The following is an 18,648-nucleotide window of genomic DNA, read 5'->3' on the forward strand; positions in this document are numbered from 1 at the left end:
CCTTCTTTTTTTTGGCGATGCAATGCATACGTGCATATGGTATGCAAATTTGTGTTAAGGTAATTGCATCTAATATCGTCTATCCAGTTTCGAGCAAAAAGATAGGAGACATCTTTGTATCAAATTAGTCTCAAACGAAAGAGACATTATTTGCGTTTCGTGTACGTAAAATACCGTACGATTTTTACCAGTGCCTTCTTTTTCAAAATATTACGACAGCGAACGTTGTTAGGGACACTTACGCTGTCAAAAATTGCTGAAGAATTTTTAACGAGGCGAATGAACGTTCTTAAGGCTCTTTAGTAACGAACGGGTAAAGTTAGTACTTTTGAATGATTTGTTTTCTAGAATATACCCGAAGCATAGAATTACCAAGTGAACTAAAAAGCACAGAGTAACCTGTAAATCTAAACTTGTGTTTATTCTGTTGATCAACCTGGCAAACACGGTGAGTCAGACCTAGGAACATCTGGCTGGATCGTCATTTACAGTCGTTACTCGTCGAAATCGTTTTAACAAGATACGACCGCATCTTTTATTCATCCCACCGCCGATTGCGTAGTTTTATTCATGGTCCTATCGAGCAGAAGCTTTAATCCCTGTAATTGGCACAGCAGGATCGTTAACGACATCTAAATATAGTTAAACGATTACTGAAATTGCTAATTGATGTCGGTGTAAAATAATAGAAAATTTATACGATAATTATATATCGAATTATTCGTATCGTGGTTTCTCCTTTTTTACAGTCCCACTCCCATAAAACTCTATCGTAAATTATTTTTCTCCGATTTAAGTGCTTATGAATCGGTTTTACGCGAGTTTAATTGCCACGTTATTAGGTCGTGCACCTAGAGAGAAATTTTACTGCGTTGCCCGATCGCAAAGCGGATCTGCTAACGCGATTCGGTTTTAAACCAACAATACAACGTCCCATTGAATCGCACGAGGAAACTGGGTCGTCGACGACTATTCTTCTCTTCGACGATGATTCGCGCGACCGCGTTAAATCGTACCTGACCCATTTTCCCTCGTGACAATTGACGGCATAAACAAAACAGTTAGCGCGTGTCCACGCAACAGAGAACCGTCCGTGTGAAAATCCAGCCGATTCTATCCGCACGAATTTATTCGTCCCTGGCAGTCATTTATCTGCTCTATCGTACAGTGTAATCTCGATGGGAAGCTTCGCTACCGTTTGTGTTTTAATGACAGGAAGAGTGGCTCGACGAGAATCTGGGATCGAAAACTTACGATGTACGAACAAGGTCAAAAGTGTGCAGTTCTGGTTAAATCTCGTAAGACACGCGATCACGAAGTGTTTCACAAAATCTTTCATAGAAAGGGAGTGTTCCGTAGAATCTTACGATCGAAAGAATTTTTCCGGCAATTGTTCCAAACTGGAGATAATTTGTTATTCTAAATGAATAAGTTTGAGTCGAAAATGACGAAAAGAACGCAGAATGAGCGAAGGAGCTTTGAAATAAAAATTGAAACGGTATAGACAAATGTAATCGGCAATTTAATGTCTTGCAATAGGAGAGCAAAATCAAAGTTAAAATGAAACTTTGATACGAGAAAATCGACGTGACCGAATATTATACGAGAAATGGTTAATGTTGTTATTATAGGTGTGTGGTAATTAAGGTACAAACGACGAACTAACTATTCCCCTTGTTACTTTCACTTTTACTTGGAACATCCAACGATTCTCTAATAACACAAGAAACACAGGACATTCGTTCTAATGCTGGAACCTGTATCGAAGAAACGCAACGAAGCAGAGAAATCGTAGCCACGTGAGCGCCAGGGGGAATCATATCGCGATTAAAGGCTCGTAGCTCACTGAAAACGACAGGCTAACTTATCGTCGATTGGAAAGCACGTACGAGATACCGATGGTGGGAACAACATAGAGAAAATCCCCTCGCTCGTTTAATTGGAATCCCCTATCACGTTCGAGGGAGCAGGCTCCTCCACGAGTTGCTGATTAATTTCGCTAACAATTTTCGCCCGCCGCGTCGTTATCGAGGACAGAGACACTCTTTGGTCGAGTGTTCGCCAACTTCAAACACGGAGCGGGTGTTTTGTCTGCCGATTAAATTCCCTGACAATTTTTCTGTGAAGCTTTATTTGCTTAAAAGGGTTCTCGTACTGTATCCTCCCCCGTATCAATTTATTTTGCGATTTTAAGGTAATATCGAATATTTTCCCTGCTTGCGAGAATATAATCATTGTATTTTTAAAGACATTTTCAACGTGTACTTTCAATAACAGGGTATTTCGTTACAAATATTCCTCTTGTATTAAAATATTTAAGACCTTCTGTGTTTGTTAAAGCGAGAGCGAGTTTACTATTACTATAACTCAGTAGCATGATCCTATATGAAGGAGATTCCATTGCAAACCGTAATTTAGAATATCCAACGTGGTATTATAAAACCTGATGATTTCATATAAAAGGCAATAACAATATCCTTGCGTTTGATCATTATGCCCAAAAGAGGCGTTAAATCATATTTGATGAAAAAAATTCATCGATCCAGCCGATTCGAAGCGCTGCAACTGTCTTTTTTCCCCTCCATTTAGTTACAATGATCAAGAAGGATCATAAGCTATTAACGTCAGAAACGGTATAGGGCTCTTTATGATCAGTTTAACAGCTTCAACCGTGTATTTAGTCGTCTCAATAAATTCTGCAAATTTCTCCATGTTTAGGGTAGAAGATTATCCCAAGTTTACGATACGGACGACACACCTGTTATTTTCGACAGGTTCGAATTTTTTCACATTGCACGTTATAAAGTTTACAATTCGGACCACGTGGACGACTTAATTCGCATTTTGAGCGCTCGTCGGCTCCCTACAATAGCAAACAACGTGTCATAAACTTTGACAACAGTTGAGAACTCGACAATAGACCACGCGACGATGTCGCTAACGGGACGTTACGCTGCGAATCCTCGACGAGAAACGCACAACTTGCGAGATGCCCACGATATTTCGACAGTCGCATGATCGAACAGATATAAATTCCCACCCGGTAGAAAACGTTGACGAAAACGCACTACCTATACTGACACCTGGAATATAAGCACCAGTCAGCACAGGTTAGAGAATAAAACACTTTGAAATAAACGTTCAAGAAAATCACTATCGTACTAGAACTCTTAATCAACGCTTCACCTTGAGCGTGAATATTGTTCAAGGTTCGCGACCCCACCGAACAGTTACGATTTAAGCGATCGCCAACTGGTTGAAAGGTCGCAACACTTAACTTTTTTTACTCACACGCTAGTTTGTGACGGAACGTGTCTATTTTTATCGTAGTACTCTCCTCTCTCTATGATCGCATATTTTTCATTAATCTCGCCGAACGAACAAACGAATAAACGAAGAAGCGTGGCGCCGTGTTTTAATCGATAGAAGAAGAACACAAGTGAATTTTTCGTCGATGGAGAACCGGTTGTGGCAAACGGTGTATCCTTTTCTAAAAATCGTGCAATCGCCTCGCGTTAACTGCGCGTGCTTTACACCGTTAGCCGCTGCAATTTGTTCACGCATCATTATCGAATTAGCTTCTTGCGGTCGGTTTATTAGCGTATCCCAACGTGAAAAAGCCTAATTCCGATCGAACGCGCGTGGACAACGATATCTTTCAGCTGTCTGCTTCACGATGAACTTGTCTCGATGGTTCGCCGTTTAGGGCGAAGGATGTTCAACTAGTAACAGTGTGTCGAAGGTTTAGAACACGGGGCTTCAGACTTGGAAGCCTGAAAACTGGCGTTCTCGAGGAATCACTGGGATAATTGATAGTTTAAGAGATTAGTAGGTTCTTGGAATTGGGTCAGTTGAGAATTCTGATGGTAAAGGTCTCTGATTCGTTTTATAGGCTTTGTAGTCGATCTCTGTAACAATGTTTCTGTATAATTATTTACGTACCTCTATGCAATATGTATTTTACGTTCGTAGGACTTTCACGATATTTTCGTACTGACAAAGAAACACTTCGAATCTGGGCGTGTCTGTTTTAACAGGACTTCCAGGATTGAATCGCTTTTTTAATTTGATTAATAGTGGAAATACATATTTTCTGACGTTTCCACAAGAAAAGATATAATGCGTAAAATTAACTTCATAAGAAATTTCTCTGGAACAGTCGTTCGAGGTATACATATATCTGGTGCGTATTTTTTTATCGACAATTGTCTACACCGAAGGGATGAAAGTAGCCGTTTCTAAAATTTAGTTCTTAATCAAAGCTGAGTTTTGACGAGGCAAAATTGAAATATATTTATCATTTTCATAGCTATTCTTAATCGAAGTTGAATCTTCTTAAAGATGCTCGTACTTACGTTTGCTCGATAGATCAGACAACAAGAAATGAAACTAGACAGCTTAATGGATACTTCATAAATAAACAAGATAAACAGGCATATTCTACTTTGATTCAACCGGTTGAGTGAATTATTAATCAGCAATGTTATTTCTTGCAACCTAAATTCATCGATCGACATTATCTCCTATTAGCTTAATGACTCCGAACAAACATGATAGACACGTCAATACGGAAATTCGTCATTAAACGATGAATCAACCGATTGGCAGGAAAAAGGATTAAGCAATACGTTCTTCGCCGAAAAAAGAATCTGGCGTTCGAGATTTATAAGGGTCTAACTGGCATAGTTAGCTTCGATTCCAAAGGATTCGCCTGGTGTGATTACGTTTCCCGTTCGTTGCGTAATTGCGTGTGCACAATCTACGAGAAAATCTACCGGTTCTCCTCGCCGCGTGCTTCGTGATCTCTGCTCTCTCGTCTGATCCGTAGATTTCATTTAGATTGGCGTCGAACGAACGTCCAGGAACCCGTTGCCCAGCTTCACCAGTGATTCCTGAGATTTATGTCGATCGCCGATTGTCCAAAGATATCCACGAAATACTTGGGAAGATACACTTAGCGAATTTTTTTACAACAGAGTAAAATTCAGGATCGCTGCCGTGCAATCTAGAATCTCCATCTGTATACTTTTTCGAATTTTATTCGTCCGAATAATTGAGCGATCGATACGAATAATCGACGAGTATCGAGAAATTCCTACCTTTTCGATCATTTTTACGCAACATTTTTCCTGAATATCGTACTCAATTATATTGTACAAATGTTTATATTTAACAAATATTTATTTCTGCTCATCTAAAACTTAGAAGAATCTGATCTATTTTATTACTTAAATTCTTGCGGGAAATTTTTTACGGAAAATGTTCTTTAGACATCCGATTTGCAAATATCGTAAGAATCTTCGTTTATCGTTTCACCAAAGTGGAATATCTCCATCGCTCGCTACATGTAAAATCTTCCATCGAACGATGAATCGCTGGAAGCCAATTTTCCCCGAAACTGTCCCATTGTTTCCACCCTGTCAAAACGTCATGCTCTCTAACGTCAACAGCAACGAAGAGAGGTAGCTGGTAGAAAACTGTTATTAGCATAGTAATGGCGGTTAGAATTCGATGGGTGATGGGTCGATAGAAACGCGGATAAACGAGGGCGATAAGCGTTCTCGCCTGGTCGTTGACGTGAAAGGGGGACTGGGTTATTAATTAGTCGGCAGTCAATTAACCGAGCGATCGTCTGGCCTTGGCAACATCGCCACATGCTAAAGGTTTTACTCCAACTGAAAAGAACTTAATTCGTTAAGTCGAAGACGAATATTTTCGATAACGACCAGCCAGAGAACGATAGAAGCCCGGAAACGCGTTTCTCGCTGTTGCTGCTACGTTGCTGTTTGATCATGACCATTATGCGGCTAGCCTGTCATTATCGTCTCGTAACGGGAGACGCGGAATGACTCTATCGAATGGAGCAGAAAATGGTGAACGATTCGACGTATGTTTCAGACGATGACGCCTGTCGAAGAATCCTGCTGGAGCATGAGAGGGAACGAGAGGGAAAATTGCGGGATATTGCTGCCTCTTTGACCCAGCCACGCGTCAGGAGGATCAAACCGAGAACGTCCGAACCGACTAGGGACGTGGTGGATGCAGCTAACGCGGCGTATCAGGACAAATTCGTGAGTCTCGAGTTTCTATACCTGTTGAAGGATTTGGAGTTGTCATTTCACATCGTCATTCGTTATGGGTTTTCTTTTTTAAGATTTCAAAAGAAGCATTACTCTGGTATATTAGTCAAGAGTAGGCTTTAAAATATAAACTAGATTCGAAAGAAAAATATACTACCATTCAAAGTATAGAGTACAGGACAGGGCTCAAAAGATATAGATTAAGGTTCAAAGAAAGATATATTGCTCAAAATGGAGAATGTATAATTCAGAATCTAGGATAGGATTCGATAAAAAGTATAAAGGATGTACAATCTCTAGTCTGACTTAATGACGAGGCAGATGGTTAAATCCCCATGACTCTAAATAACTTCGATGTAGATGTCTTTTACGAGCCAGAATAATAGAAATTCGTCGTTAATACCATATACAGATCAGAGGTGATCCAGACGGATGTGGCCTGGACATTTCGGGGATAAGATATTCCCCTACGTCCGAACTGAGGGTTGATCTGCCCGCCGAGGATTTATTAAACATCAAGAAAGGCTGGCTAATGAAGCAAGGATTGAACAAGGTATATTACCAAACGTGACAATTTCTCGTGTAACCTTACGGTAGCATCGAATGTAGGTTAATATACGTAACGAGTGGTGTATTCTTCAGGAATGGAACAAGCATTGGTTCGTGTTGCGCGGTTGCGGTCTCATGTACTACCGTGATCCTTGCGCGGAAGATAAGGGTATCATGGACGGTGTCATAGATCTGAATACCGTTACCGCCGTCACGCCCCTTCAAGTCGCAAGAAATTATGGATTCCAGACCGTGGTGAGTGTGACCGGTGGATTTGCACGCGGTGATTTACGGTAATTAACATTCCGCATGAAAGAAAGAATCGGTCAACGGAAATCCAGTTACAGACCTTACGGGAGCTGCAATTTCCATCCTTTTTTTTTCATCCTCGTAGAGACAGATACAATACAAAACGAGTTGGTTTACATTGTCTACTAGCTGGACCGACTTTTAAGCGTTTGGTAGCTTCGCGAGATGTGTAACAGGAAAAATCGTAAGACCTCGTCTTCACTAAACCAACGACGAATCTCTTGTTCATGTTTTATGTTTCTTGAAAAAGTTATTGTTTGTTGCTCGATGTTTCATAACGATTTATAATGTTCCATAACGACAAGTATCGTTTTGAGATCGAAACAAAAACGAAATATTCCTCTGATTACGTGGCTTCGATATGATGGACAATATCTCCACAAGTTGATATTTGTCGAACAGCGTCTGGAACATGCAGCAACGACAAGCAACAAAAATTCCTTGTTGCTTCAGCGAGGACGTAACGTAACACTGAAGAATCGTTGAATTAGATCGTCGAAACCTATAATTAACTGTGAATCCGCCGGAGGCTGGTTGGTCAATTGGATCGCCGGAATTAACTTCCGTGGCGGGAGTGGCTGGAAAAAGTCGCTAACTCAATTTCACGCTAGAACAGATCTTGAAACTCTTCGTTTATTCGTGTCACTGATCTCTGTCATCCGTTGTATCCCGCTGTTTGGCCCACATAGACGATAACATTTCAGTTACCTGCTTTCATAGTGCTCTGTTTTATCCGATGATTTGCTCTAGTCCGGTTGTTGCGCATTTTTCAAGGCCTGGGATGATCGAGGATCGACCGTGTTGTCCGCGGTCACCGCTGGTATACGAGCCAGTTGGATGTCGGCCATTCGGAGGGCTGCCAATTTACCAGATCCTGACAGTAGCAACGATTCTCTGACCGTTTGTCAAGATGGACAGCAAGATAACACGCCTCAATCACCTACTGCGTAAGTGAGGCGAAATATAATTGATTAAATAAGGGAAAAAGATTCGTATGAGCTTCTTAGAAGCCAAACTGATTAACTCCACTGTTTATAAAATTCTTTCAAGCGTTGCCCATAGTCTAAAGCGCTTTGAAATTTATTCAAGTCCACATTTGAATTTTAGATCCATTACGGACCGTGAGAGAGACTCGGTTGTTCCATCGACCTCGGTCACGCCACGCTCAGTGCTGTTCTCTTCGGACGAGGAGTATCGAACAGCATCCGAGGGTGGCAGAAGAGAGTCCGGTGATTGGTCAGAAGTCCCAGTGTCACCACCTCTCGTAAGAAACGGTGATTGGCCCAGTGGACTGAAGGGATCAAGCTGGTCAGATTCAGCAAACCATGAATGGTCAGAATTACCCCCGTCACCACCGTTGACAAGAACAGCTCTATCCCGAGTAAAAGCACGATCCAGATCAAGCTCCAGATCTAGAGTATACAAGAGAAGCTGTAGCTCGCCTTTAAGCTCAAGAAGAAGCACGTTGGACAGCGTGAGGTCGGAAGATCTAATGATGGCTTGCTGCGAACTTGGAGAAGACGAGGACCAACATAATGGACACATGCAGAACAATAGTTGCCTCTCGAGCGCCAACGAGAGTCCCTTGATCGTAGAATTGTTGGAGAATCAGGTATCGATGTTGCGCGATCAGTTGGATCAAAATCAATCCCACCCAAGCACGCTACTAGTCATTATCGAGCGTCAAGAAAATGAAATAGAGAGTCTGAAGTCGCAGCTGAACGCGGCGAGAGCGGATGTTGCTAGTGCGGAGAAGGAGTTGTCCAGGTTGAGACAGCAAAAGGCTGAAGCTTCTATTAGGGAGAAGCAAGTCGATGAACTGTTGAATACCATCCAGAGAACAGAGCAACAGAGGAACAAGGATTTAGAGGACTTGGAGAAGATGAAGAAGATGTACAACAGAGATAAAGAGGTGTTGGAGTGCAAATTGCTGGAGACAGAGGCTATTCTTAGGGAGACGAGTGAACGCTGCGAGATGCTTACTAAAGAGTTGGCATCGAGTCATAGAACCGTTGAACATTTGCAGTCGGAGGTTACTTCATTGAGTAACAGATTGTCTCAAGGTATGTTGAATTTGAAATAAAATTGTTGTGGTGTTAATATCATTTATTACAATGTTGTTATATGTTTTATACATTTATCGTGTTGTTATGCAGGAATAGACGAAAACGAGCGTTTATATAGCAAAGTTAGAGAATTGGAAGATAAAGGGGGTCTATCTTCTTCAAGGGAGCGCGGGAGAAGTTTCGACTCTCTCAGTGATTTAACGAATATTGAGTTAGACCTAGACTTTGATACTCTTGATAAGGAAAGGTAATAAAGACATATCTGAAATTGTTGTATATAGCTACAAGTAGTTTGAAAATCATATTATATCTTTTGCATCTTTTATCCGTAGGATCGTGGAAGAATATGACGAACTGAGAAGCCGCTTTGAGAAAGCTATCCTGGAGATACGCGCGATGCGCAAGGAACTCCGTGAAGCGCACGCGATACAGGACGCACTGGAGCTAGAGATTTTTGCTCACAAGCAGGACGCAGCGAGTGTCAGCGAGACGAACCAGGCCCAGCTGCAGTTAATGGCAGCTAGGATTCAAGATTTGACGAACAAGCTCGCAGCTAGCGAGAAACAAGTGAGAACGTTGAAGCAAAAGTTGACTAAAGCTGAAAGTAGAGATAAAAGGAGATCGCTGTCGTTGAAGGGTCGTGAGTCCTTCCAGATCTCGCAAGAGATGGAGGACAAGCTGCTGGATCTGGAGAACAAGATCTGTGCTATAGAACGTGGAAAAGGTACCAGTGCGCCAGTATCAACTGGATGCAGCTCGAAGGAGTCGAGTCCTAACCCAAAGAAGGAGAAGAGAAGGGACGGAAAGAGTCTGGATCGTACTAGATTAAGAAGAAAATCGCTAGATAGTGCAACTAGTTCCGAACCGATGAAAGTGTTGATCAGACTCAGTACTCTAGAGACGAAGGTGGCGAACGTTACAGAAAATATGGCGAGTGACGCTGAGAAAGACTCCAGCGAGTGTAGCGAAATCAGTGCATCCTCCACCAGCGAAGTTTCATTGGAGATCATCGCGAGGTTAAGGAAATTGGAGAGGGTGGTGTCGAAATCGAAGAGGAGGCTGGAGAAGTGTTTAGGTTCGACACAAGCGGAGGATAAAGCAGAGAAGTGTTTGCGCGAGGTGAACGACATCCTGGATTCGTGTTTAGAATGTAAGAAAAACCAAGCTAGCGCTCAAGTGACCGAGTCAGTAGGCGTAGTGGTATCTAGACTAGAGACTATACTTAAAGATAAATTGAGCGAACTCACGAAGAGACGGCAGACGCTCGAGCAGAACGGCCAACTAAACGACAGAGAGAAGATGAAGCTGGTCGCGGAGAGAGTGGCGTTCGAGTTCATCGTTCTGAGACAGATCAAGTGCGCGATCGGCCGGACATTCGACCGGAGTGCCGTTCTCAGTGAATTGGTCGAAACTAGTCAGCTTGCCTCAAGCTTAATGCGTAAGATTCACGGAACTAAGCCCAAAACGTACCAAAACACCAGTTACATTCAGTATCTTACTAGAGTGTTAGCGAATAAGTTAGTACTAGTAGGTGGCGTGGCCGCGACAGAGACGACGACCAAGGAGGTGTCCGCAGCTCGTAACGAGAGCTTGAACTTCCTGCTGCAAAAACAATGCGAGGTGAACGAGATCGTACGGAAATATAAAGAAACGAAGTTGAGACAGCTCGCAGAAGCACTGGCCGCCGAAACGTTGAGCATGTCCGAGCAAGAGGATTTGAACAAACATCAGGTGACCAACTCGAATAAAAAATTACTGGAAGATCGACGAATTCGCGAAGCGTGGGCGTTGGCTCAAGAAACGGTCAGCAAAGAGTTGGTACAAGCTGAAGTGTCTCATGTGATCGTGCGTTGCGGCCAAATGTACGAACAGAACATCACGAGCATCACCGATGCTTGTCTCAACTTTGAGGGCGCGGAGAACGTAACGTTGGAATCTTGGATCGATGCCGCGCAGGCCAGACTCCGTCAAGAGATGGAACTTTCTACTCGCGAGCTATCCGACGTGTACGAGGAATGCCTTCATCAGCTGAAGAAGAATAAGTCGACGATAGTTGAATCGAAGTACGAGTCCCGGCAGTTGTTAACGGAATACGCGGACGTGATCGCGCACAAAGCTTTAATAGACGCCAGAATCGGACTTCTTCAGGAGAATACGAGACAATTGACGATCTTCCCTGGGGAGACTTTCGTATCTAGTCTAATCCGAAACGACGACGTCCTTTCAAGTCTGCTAGAAGCGGACGACCACGAGTTCCAAAGCAATCCGATTCTCGACGCGGAGTACAGTTACCTTTATCAACAGTTTAGCAAGGACTGCGAGGAAAGGATATTCGGTTCAAAGCGTGCTTCGAAGGATCAGATAAAGAACGTTGGCCAGAGTTTGCACTACCTAGAAGAAGACTTAGTTGAATTGGGCAAACGCGTCCGAGGCAAATTGAGCGAAAATAACGAAAATACCGTGTGGCCTACGAAGTCGCCGACGGTTACCATCACCGACTGGTCGAGTGTGTGCGAAAAATGCTCGGAATTGCGCAAGCAGATCAAGAAGCTGAGCGACTACATGAATAGCGTGACTTGCAAACAGTGTGGCCAATTGCAAGAAACCATCGATAGGATAACAGCCGAGCATAATCAAGAGTTGGAGACATTGAAGCGCAATCAGGAAAGGGATTTGCTGGACATCAAAGGTGAACTAGACAATCAGAGACAATCTCTAACATCTCAGTACGAACAGGAAGCGGCCAGTCTACGAGAAAAGGCAAGAAAATTAGAACATAGACTGAACGCTATGGACTCTGAGCACTCTGCTCACGTGAACGAACTTAGAGCAGCTTATCAACGATCCATGAGCGCGGAATTGGACACAGATGCGGAAACAAGAAAGAGATATAAAGAAGAGATCAAGCAATTGCGAGCGTTGTGTGAAAAAGGTTTGCTGGCAATGGAGAATTCTCATAGACGCATTATTTCTGAGATGGAAGAGAAACATCGACAGGAATTGGAAAATCTAAGGGTGGAGAAAGAGCAGGCATTATCAGAAGAGACTCAGGCCACTCTTGCGGCTCTTGATGCTATGAGAAAGGCGCACGAACACGAAGTGCAGAAGGAAATAGCTAAGTTTAAGCAAGAATTTATTAAACAAATGCAGGCACGCGAGGACATTGGCGTGCTTCATAAAGAACACGAGTATGTAATTAATTCTATTCTATATCTGTAAATTTTGAATAATCCATGAATTTATCATGATATATATTTTTTAATTTAGATATCTCTGACTATTAGATAACATTTATCAATTTATAGGGAAGAGATGGAGGAGATAAAGCAGGAAATTCTTTCGTTATCTGCAAAATATTCCTCTAAGTGTGTGGAATCTGCAGCCCTGGAGGAAAAAGTAGGATCCCTTACCAAACAACTTGCTCAAGCGCAACAGCACATCATGCAACTAGACGCGAGAAACAAACAGCTGAGGGCACATTTGGTATTAGAAACGAACGATGGTACGATCAACGACAGTATGCAAATGTTGAGGGGCAGGGACAACGAGATTGTCGAGCCGAGGGAGGAAATTCATCGATTACAACAGATGAAGGTAAACTTTTGATAGCTCTCGTCGCCATGAACGTGCCCCATTTACAGCGTAGATGTGGTTAACAAAAATGTACGATACTAAATTAATTAACTCCGCCGCAGTTACATGTTATGGCGCCCAACCCTTTCGAATGTTTCGAGCAAGCGCTTCTAGATAACGAAAAAGAACTGACAATTGTAAATAAATAGTAGTCATAAGCTAAAGATGAAGTTAGGTACAGAAAAGCTTTTGTGTTCGCAGGCTTTAACCGTTCGCGAATATTTAATCCTCGATTGGTAGGCAAGGAATAAAAAGATATTTTAACCCCATGCTTATTAAGATCTTTTCATTCATTCAATGAATTTTGTTCCTCGAAAGATCGCTTATAATATATTGATTTATTCATATGAAATATATACAAATGTATTGTAAATTAATCGAGTGCCTTTTTTAAACAAAATTAAAATCTCATTCATATATTATGCAGTTATAAACTTAACCATTAAAAACATATCTACTTTCTTTCTAATCTAAAGGCATAATATAAAGGCACTAGATTAATTGAAGTACTTAACATAACACTAAAATTGCTGCCATCCTACCGGTAACCAAAAGTAAATACATCTTACCCCTAAAATAATGATTTAATATTTTACGATACGTAACGATAGCAGATATTCAAGATCCTTATTAGGAGCAGCGTTGACGGAGGTTTTACTGTACCTATCTGACCGATCGTGAGTAGCCCATAATTGATTGCCCCGGCGCGCATCGATCTCCAACGATCGTGTTAACCCACCCCCATATACCAGCCGCACTGACGCATTATATTTTCGATATTTCACTAACAGCATGGGGAGGCTCCTCGTGATACGTCCGGTGTGTCATCGAAATCTCCGTCGCTAAGCTACTCGCCGCAGCGTGTCCGGAGTAGTCACGAGCCGCTGCTCAGAGCGGCGAGCAGCGAGGAGCAGAGAACGACCGGCGAACGGCCGAGAAGCTCGCTGTCCACGTTGCAAAAGAGCACGCAGGACAAGCAGGCCGCGTTCTCGTACAAGCTTGAACGCGTTAAGTCAGTGTCGTTGCCTTACTCGAGTAACTTGGTTAGGCCGGGCAGTAGTTCTGGCGTGCCGTCGCACGATAGGAAAGAGGTGAGCTTAGGGCAAAAGAGCCAGGAGCGTAACGGCCTGGCATCGCCGCTTTGGGACAGCCTGAGACCAAGGACCGGACTGCCCCATCAGTATCAAGGTACAGAAGAAAGGTGAAATGGGAGGAAAAAAAGAAGCCGATCAGAAAAAGAAAGAAACGCTTCTGGTGGATCGCCGCCGTTTCTCGATCCTCCTCCTTTTCCTCGAACTCGTTCCTGCTTCTCTCTAATATGCATACTAGCTGCATTAGGCTTACGAGATATTCATACGCGTTGGATGGACATCGAGTCGAGTTTGTCTCATTGCTTTTTTCCTTTCGACGATTCGTTCGTTGACGGTTTAGCGGACTATGGCATGACTAAAACTAGCTAAAGCGTGTATCGAGATCTTTGTATTTTGTTTAACAATTCGTAAGAAAAAGCTTTTGAAATTTGTTACCAAGAAAGAGATGTGGGAAACGTAAGACTAACCGAGTGCTTTCTCCTATAAATTAACCACTTTCGAACATATTAATTCTGTTATAGTTATTAGTGTTTGTCGTCGAATCGAATTAATCGATCAAATTCTCAACGACTAACGCGTACAATCGCGTTGTTGTGCAATAATCGTTTTGTTATTTACATGTGTAACGTGTCGACGAGATTCGAATGTTGATGCGGATTGTTTCGTCCGGTTTTTCTCGACGACGATTTGTATTTCGATTTGACAAGCGTACGATCGCTGTTCAAGCAGCGATACGAAGCGCAGATATTAATCTTACTCGAAAGTTGTCTAACCAATTGCTAACCAAGAGACCTTTTAACGGTGTAACGCAAAGTAACCCCGCCTTCTCATGAATGTGATTTTGTACTCTTTCAATGTCTAATCTGTGCGCATAATAATTTTCAAGTTGTACTATTAACAGGTTTGGAAGCGCGTGGAATATATCTCTACCACAGAACTTTTATAAACTGGATCTTTTTAATAAAACTTTTTACACTTTCTTACTGGAGATCCTATTTTTGCAATCTGCAGTATACACGCGTCGAAATGCCAAGTTTTTTACACAGATTTCTACGTGCTTCCGAACACCAGCATCAAACTCTGCGAATATATTTGTAAGAGTAACGTCGCTTCACTATTGGGAACATAGTAGGTACTCTAAGAAAATCATTATACCCTTCTAGCCGTCGTATCGTCTGAAAATAATTAAGGGACATCGGTGGCAGTAAGACTGATCGAAAAAAATATAATTTCAATCTTCATGGTTTCTGAGTTTATCCAAAATTCCTTTATATATATTTCAATTATTTGATAAATACAAGAAATCTACGAGCGAAGCTAAGAAAAGTAAAATTTCAACTGTATACGTAGTAAAATTAATAAATTTCAGAAATCATTCTATAATTAGAAAGAAATCTCACAGTAATCCAGAACGTTCGTTCGAATTATATTTGTTTCGAAAATAATTCGTAATTTAGTTGTATAAAAAATATAGAAAGAAAGAAAAACAAGTGAAATACACGCGTAAATGGATTGTGCAAACCGGGTTAATCGTATTTCGAAAAAATTGTATTTCACACGAAAGGTGGCACAGCAGAGGTGCGAGTCGACAGCGCCGGCAGTGGCTGGCAGGGCAGCAACAAAATCGAAAAACAGCAACACTCGGAGGCATACGGCTTCCATGCCAACGATCCTCGCGCGTCCCGCCTCACCCCGGAACCCCCAGCTCTCTCCGTTGCAGGTCCGTTCTCTTTTTTGCCAATTAAGGAAAATCTTTCAACGAATTCATCGTCGACGCACTTCACCAGCTTGTTTTATTTCGACACGCCTCTTATCCGCACTTCATTTCATATTTTTTTTTTCATTTTTCTTTTCAAAACGTTGCTTTGATTTGGTCTTCTTTATTTTGGTAGCTCAGTAGCTTGGGTCCAGTTTCAGCTTTGCCAGCTTTTCGTCTAAGTACAGGTTCCTTTATGTGTATTCAGATGGCAAATAATTGATCCTAAATTTTCTTATTTTATTTATTCTACTTCAAATTGGATTATTTATCGTTATTACTTGTACATTGTGGGCTATACATTGCTGATGCACATTCACGAACCTGATCCGATCGTATGTATATACACTGCTCTTTTTATCTAAGTTTGCCTTCGTACTTTGATTTCTATCTCCACGCGCATTTAGTGTTCTGGGTAGCACGGGTGAAAAGGAATCAGTCAACTGGACAATGAATAAGATAGAATTCTGTTTGCAGAGCTGATGAGGTCTCCAGCCGTGAGGTGGTCCAGCAGAAGTTGTCGTAGCCTGCCTCCAACGCCCACGCCGAGTTATCATCATACGCTCCACCCTCCACTACCAGCGGTGGGCATGGTCGCCGAGAGGAAGAAACGTTTCGAGCTCTGAATTGCTAATTAAGAATGTATCACTTATCCTATTGGTCTGCTGAAATTTCAAGATTACGCGCATCGTCGAACGTATCATGGGCAGTAACTCCATGTAAAAAAAAAAACACACACACAAATTAATTCGTACGAATCGTTTTCAACTGGTGCTAAACTATAATAGTTGCTCGTTCAAAATCTTCCTCAAGGAAGACCCATGGGTTTCGACTTGCATTGTCACATATTGAACATACGGCATTTTTTAGCATTTCCTTCTTTTTTTAGTGTTGAAATAACTGTTTATGTTATTTCTTTTTTTTTTTTTTTTTCGATGACAATTTGCAAGCATTTCGTCACTGCCATAGCAAATAGAGCTTCGATGATAAAATGGAGCAATGTTCGTGTCAATTAATACGGTCGCCCGGGATCATGCTCGTCGTAACGTAACGATATTGAGCATGTTTATCAAGTAAACATGATTCAATAGCCGAAACGAGGCTCGGGTCCCGCGCGAGGCTCGCGAGTTCTGCTTTACGGTTGGACGCCTATCGCGAACGATAGGTCGTTTTCGAAGGGACTGTCTTTCTTCCGATTTATATCGATAGAATTTTTACCGGGTACCATTTACCAGGCCACCACTCGATGAGGCTGGTCCTTTGATACGCATTTAAACTTTCGATACGTGAATTTTTTCCCGTAGGACCGAGTAGTAGTCGTTTCGATCGACTTTCGCGAGCGACGTGCGTTTCTGGGGCATTATTTCAGCTGTCTGCCATTTCTCGTCACTTTATTCGTGATTGCGTAAAAGGAAGTCATGCGATTATTGATCGGTGTCTGAACCCGTTTTGTTCGAATGTCTCTTTGGCTTTTTCTTAGCTTCTTCGAGTTCAAATTCGAATTACAACGAGTAGCGCTTGAATATATCAAGAAATTGAATCTTCACTGAGATTATGGTAAAGTAACTATCTAAAAGAGGCAAAATATTTTCATGGAATATTCTTTAAATGACGAGAAACGGCAAAGAAAGCGGCAGATGCAATGAAAGTACAGTAGAATGTCGATTATTCGAACGAATTACCAGTAATTAAATTGGCAAGATGTGATTCACTTTAGAGATTCGAATATAGGAATCTTTAGACATATCCGAATCAGTGAGATCGAAAGTCCGAATAATTAACAATCTACCGTACTGTGAATCATTTATACAAGTGTCGTGGTAGTTAACGCAATGTAACACATAAATGTATCGGTGTGAAAGTGTACTGACAAATAATTCATGAAGACCGTTGCGTTTGCGTTTTAATAAAAAAGAAAAAGAAACGATGAAATGATTTTGTACAATCGTAAGATTTGTTGTTCGCCATCTTGTGACTTTACGAGGGGGCTAATTTTAATCGAAGATCGGCTCAAAGTTCGTCTTCTAGGGAGGCTTCAATTATTTCTTTTTTTCATTTGTTGACAAGTCGTTCGTGACTATTATTATTATTATTATTATTTTGTTTTGTAAAGATGAGTTAGTGTGTTAAAGCGAAAAAATAACGATGATATTTTGTCGCGGCAAGAGAAGACAAGGGGCGTAAGATTTATTCTCTATTTCTATCGTTTCTTTCCTTTTTTTCTCTACTTACTTTCTTTTTCTATTTTGCACTGTTTCTCGTTAATTCTTCGTAGTTGAAAATATTTGTACGCTTGCTTCGCGGAAGGACGCGCGTTTTCCTCTCAATGTGTCAAAATTATCTTGGATAGAATCTTCGTTTTAGAAGAGTGCGCGTTTTCCTTTCCAGTTGAAGGCAAAATTTTCTTGGATAGAATCTTCGTTTTAGAGGAGTGTGCGTTACGTCCTATATGAGTCATCCTTTTTTTGACCATGGATATTGGCATTTATTTCTTTTTGGATCGTTTCTATCCAATTTTACGCGATCGTTTTACGAGGAAACGCGCAAAACTATGACTTGTCGCTGATCCGGTCGCGTGCGAATTTGATGGTTTGTTTATGCTCTTGTTATGTATAGATTCTGCACATAATTGAATATAATACGGCGTTGTCACATTGCACTGTGTATTACCACATATTTTCATTGTGTAAATGTTTTTGTCGGTTCGCGATATTATCATTTTTTGATGTTAATACTGTATAGTTTATGACGTTTTCAATTTAAGAAGCAAGAAAGTATAAATAGCCTAGAATTAACCCCTTCCATATGAAAATGGATTGTTTATATTATATGTTATTATTATTGTATTCTATATTATATATTGACGCGTTCTAGTGAAGATGTCGTACTACATCTTAATTGATGTCGACAGAAGCGATTTACAACAATATAAAGAAAAGGATTATCGATAACAATACGATTCATTATCTCTTATGTAGAGTAATTACTCAGGATTGTTTAACATTTATAATATATTACGATTATACTTATTGTATTTGTATTATAATTTATAATAACGTTTGAAATAAAATATAGTAACCATTGACGTGAATATCCGTTTAATGAATCTGTTTCTTTTATGTATATATTAGAAAGTGCTTCGAATATTCGAAATTTAAATTGTT

At 41.2% G+C, this 18,648-nt stretch overlaps 1 protein-coding gene across 4 annotated transcripts in view; it reads left to right on the plus strand.

Annotated features, from left to right (window-relative positions):
* The window catches only part of osp (myosin phosphatase Rho interacting protein outspread), a 213,106-nt gene extending 194,520 nt beyond the window's left edge, over positions 1-18,586 (plus strand). Inside the window, exons 7-17 of one of the 4 annotated variants that reach the window (XM_033328207.2) lie at positions 5,899-6,071; positions 6,493-6,633; positions 6,723-6,884; positions 7,713-7,885; positions 8,046-9,001; positions 9,095-9,251; positions 9,337-12,192; positions 12,310-12,598; positions 13,429-13,825; positions 15,293-15,448; positions 15,962-18,586. In XM_033328207.2, the coding sequence (XP_033184098.1) occupies positions 5,899-6,071; positions 6,493-6,633; positions 6,723-6,884; positions 7,713-7,885; positions 8,046-9,001; positions 9,095-9,251; positions 9,337-12,192; positions 12,310-12,598; positions 13,429-13,825; positions 15,293-15,448; positions 15,962-16,110 (5,609 nt within the window). In that variant the 3' untranslated portion in view covers positions 16,111-18,586. The remainder of the gene's footprint in view (positions 1-5,898; positions 6,072-6,492; positions 6,634-6,722; positions 6,885-7,712; positions 7,886-8,045; positions 9,002-9,094; positions 9,252-9,336; positions 12,193-12,309; positions 12,599-13,428; positions 13,826-15,292; positions 15,449-15,961) is intronic. The other 3 variants (XM_076628023.1, XM_076628024.1, XM_076628025.1) reach the window with 3 other exon arrangements.
* The last annotated feature ends 62 nt before the right edge of the window (positions 18,587-18,648 follow it).

The sequence above is a fragment of the Bombus vancouverensis genome, chromosome 3, assembly GCF_051014615.1.
Source record: "Bombus vancouverensis nearcticus chromosome 3, iyBomVanc1_principal, whole genome shotgun sequence".
Classification (NCBI taxonomy): domain Eukaryota; kingdom Metazoa; phylum Arthropoda; class Insecta; order Hymenoptera; family Apidae; genus Bombus; species Bombus vancouverensis.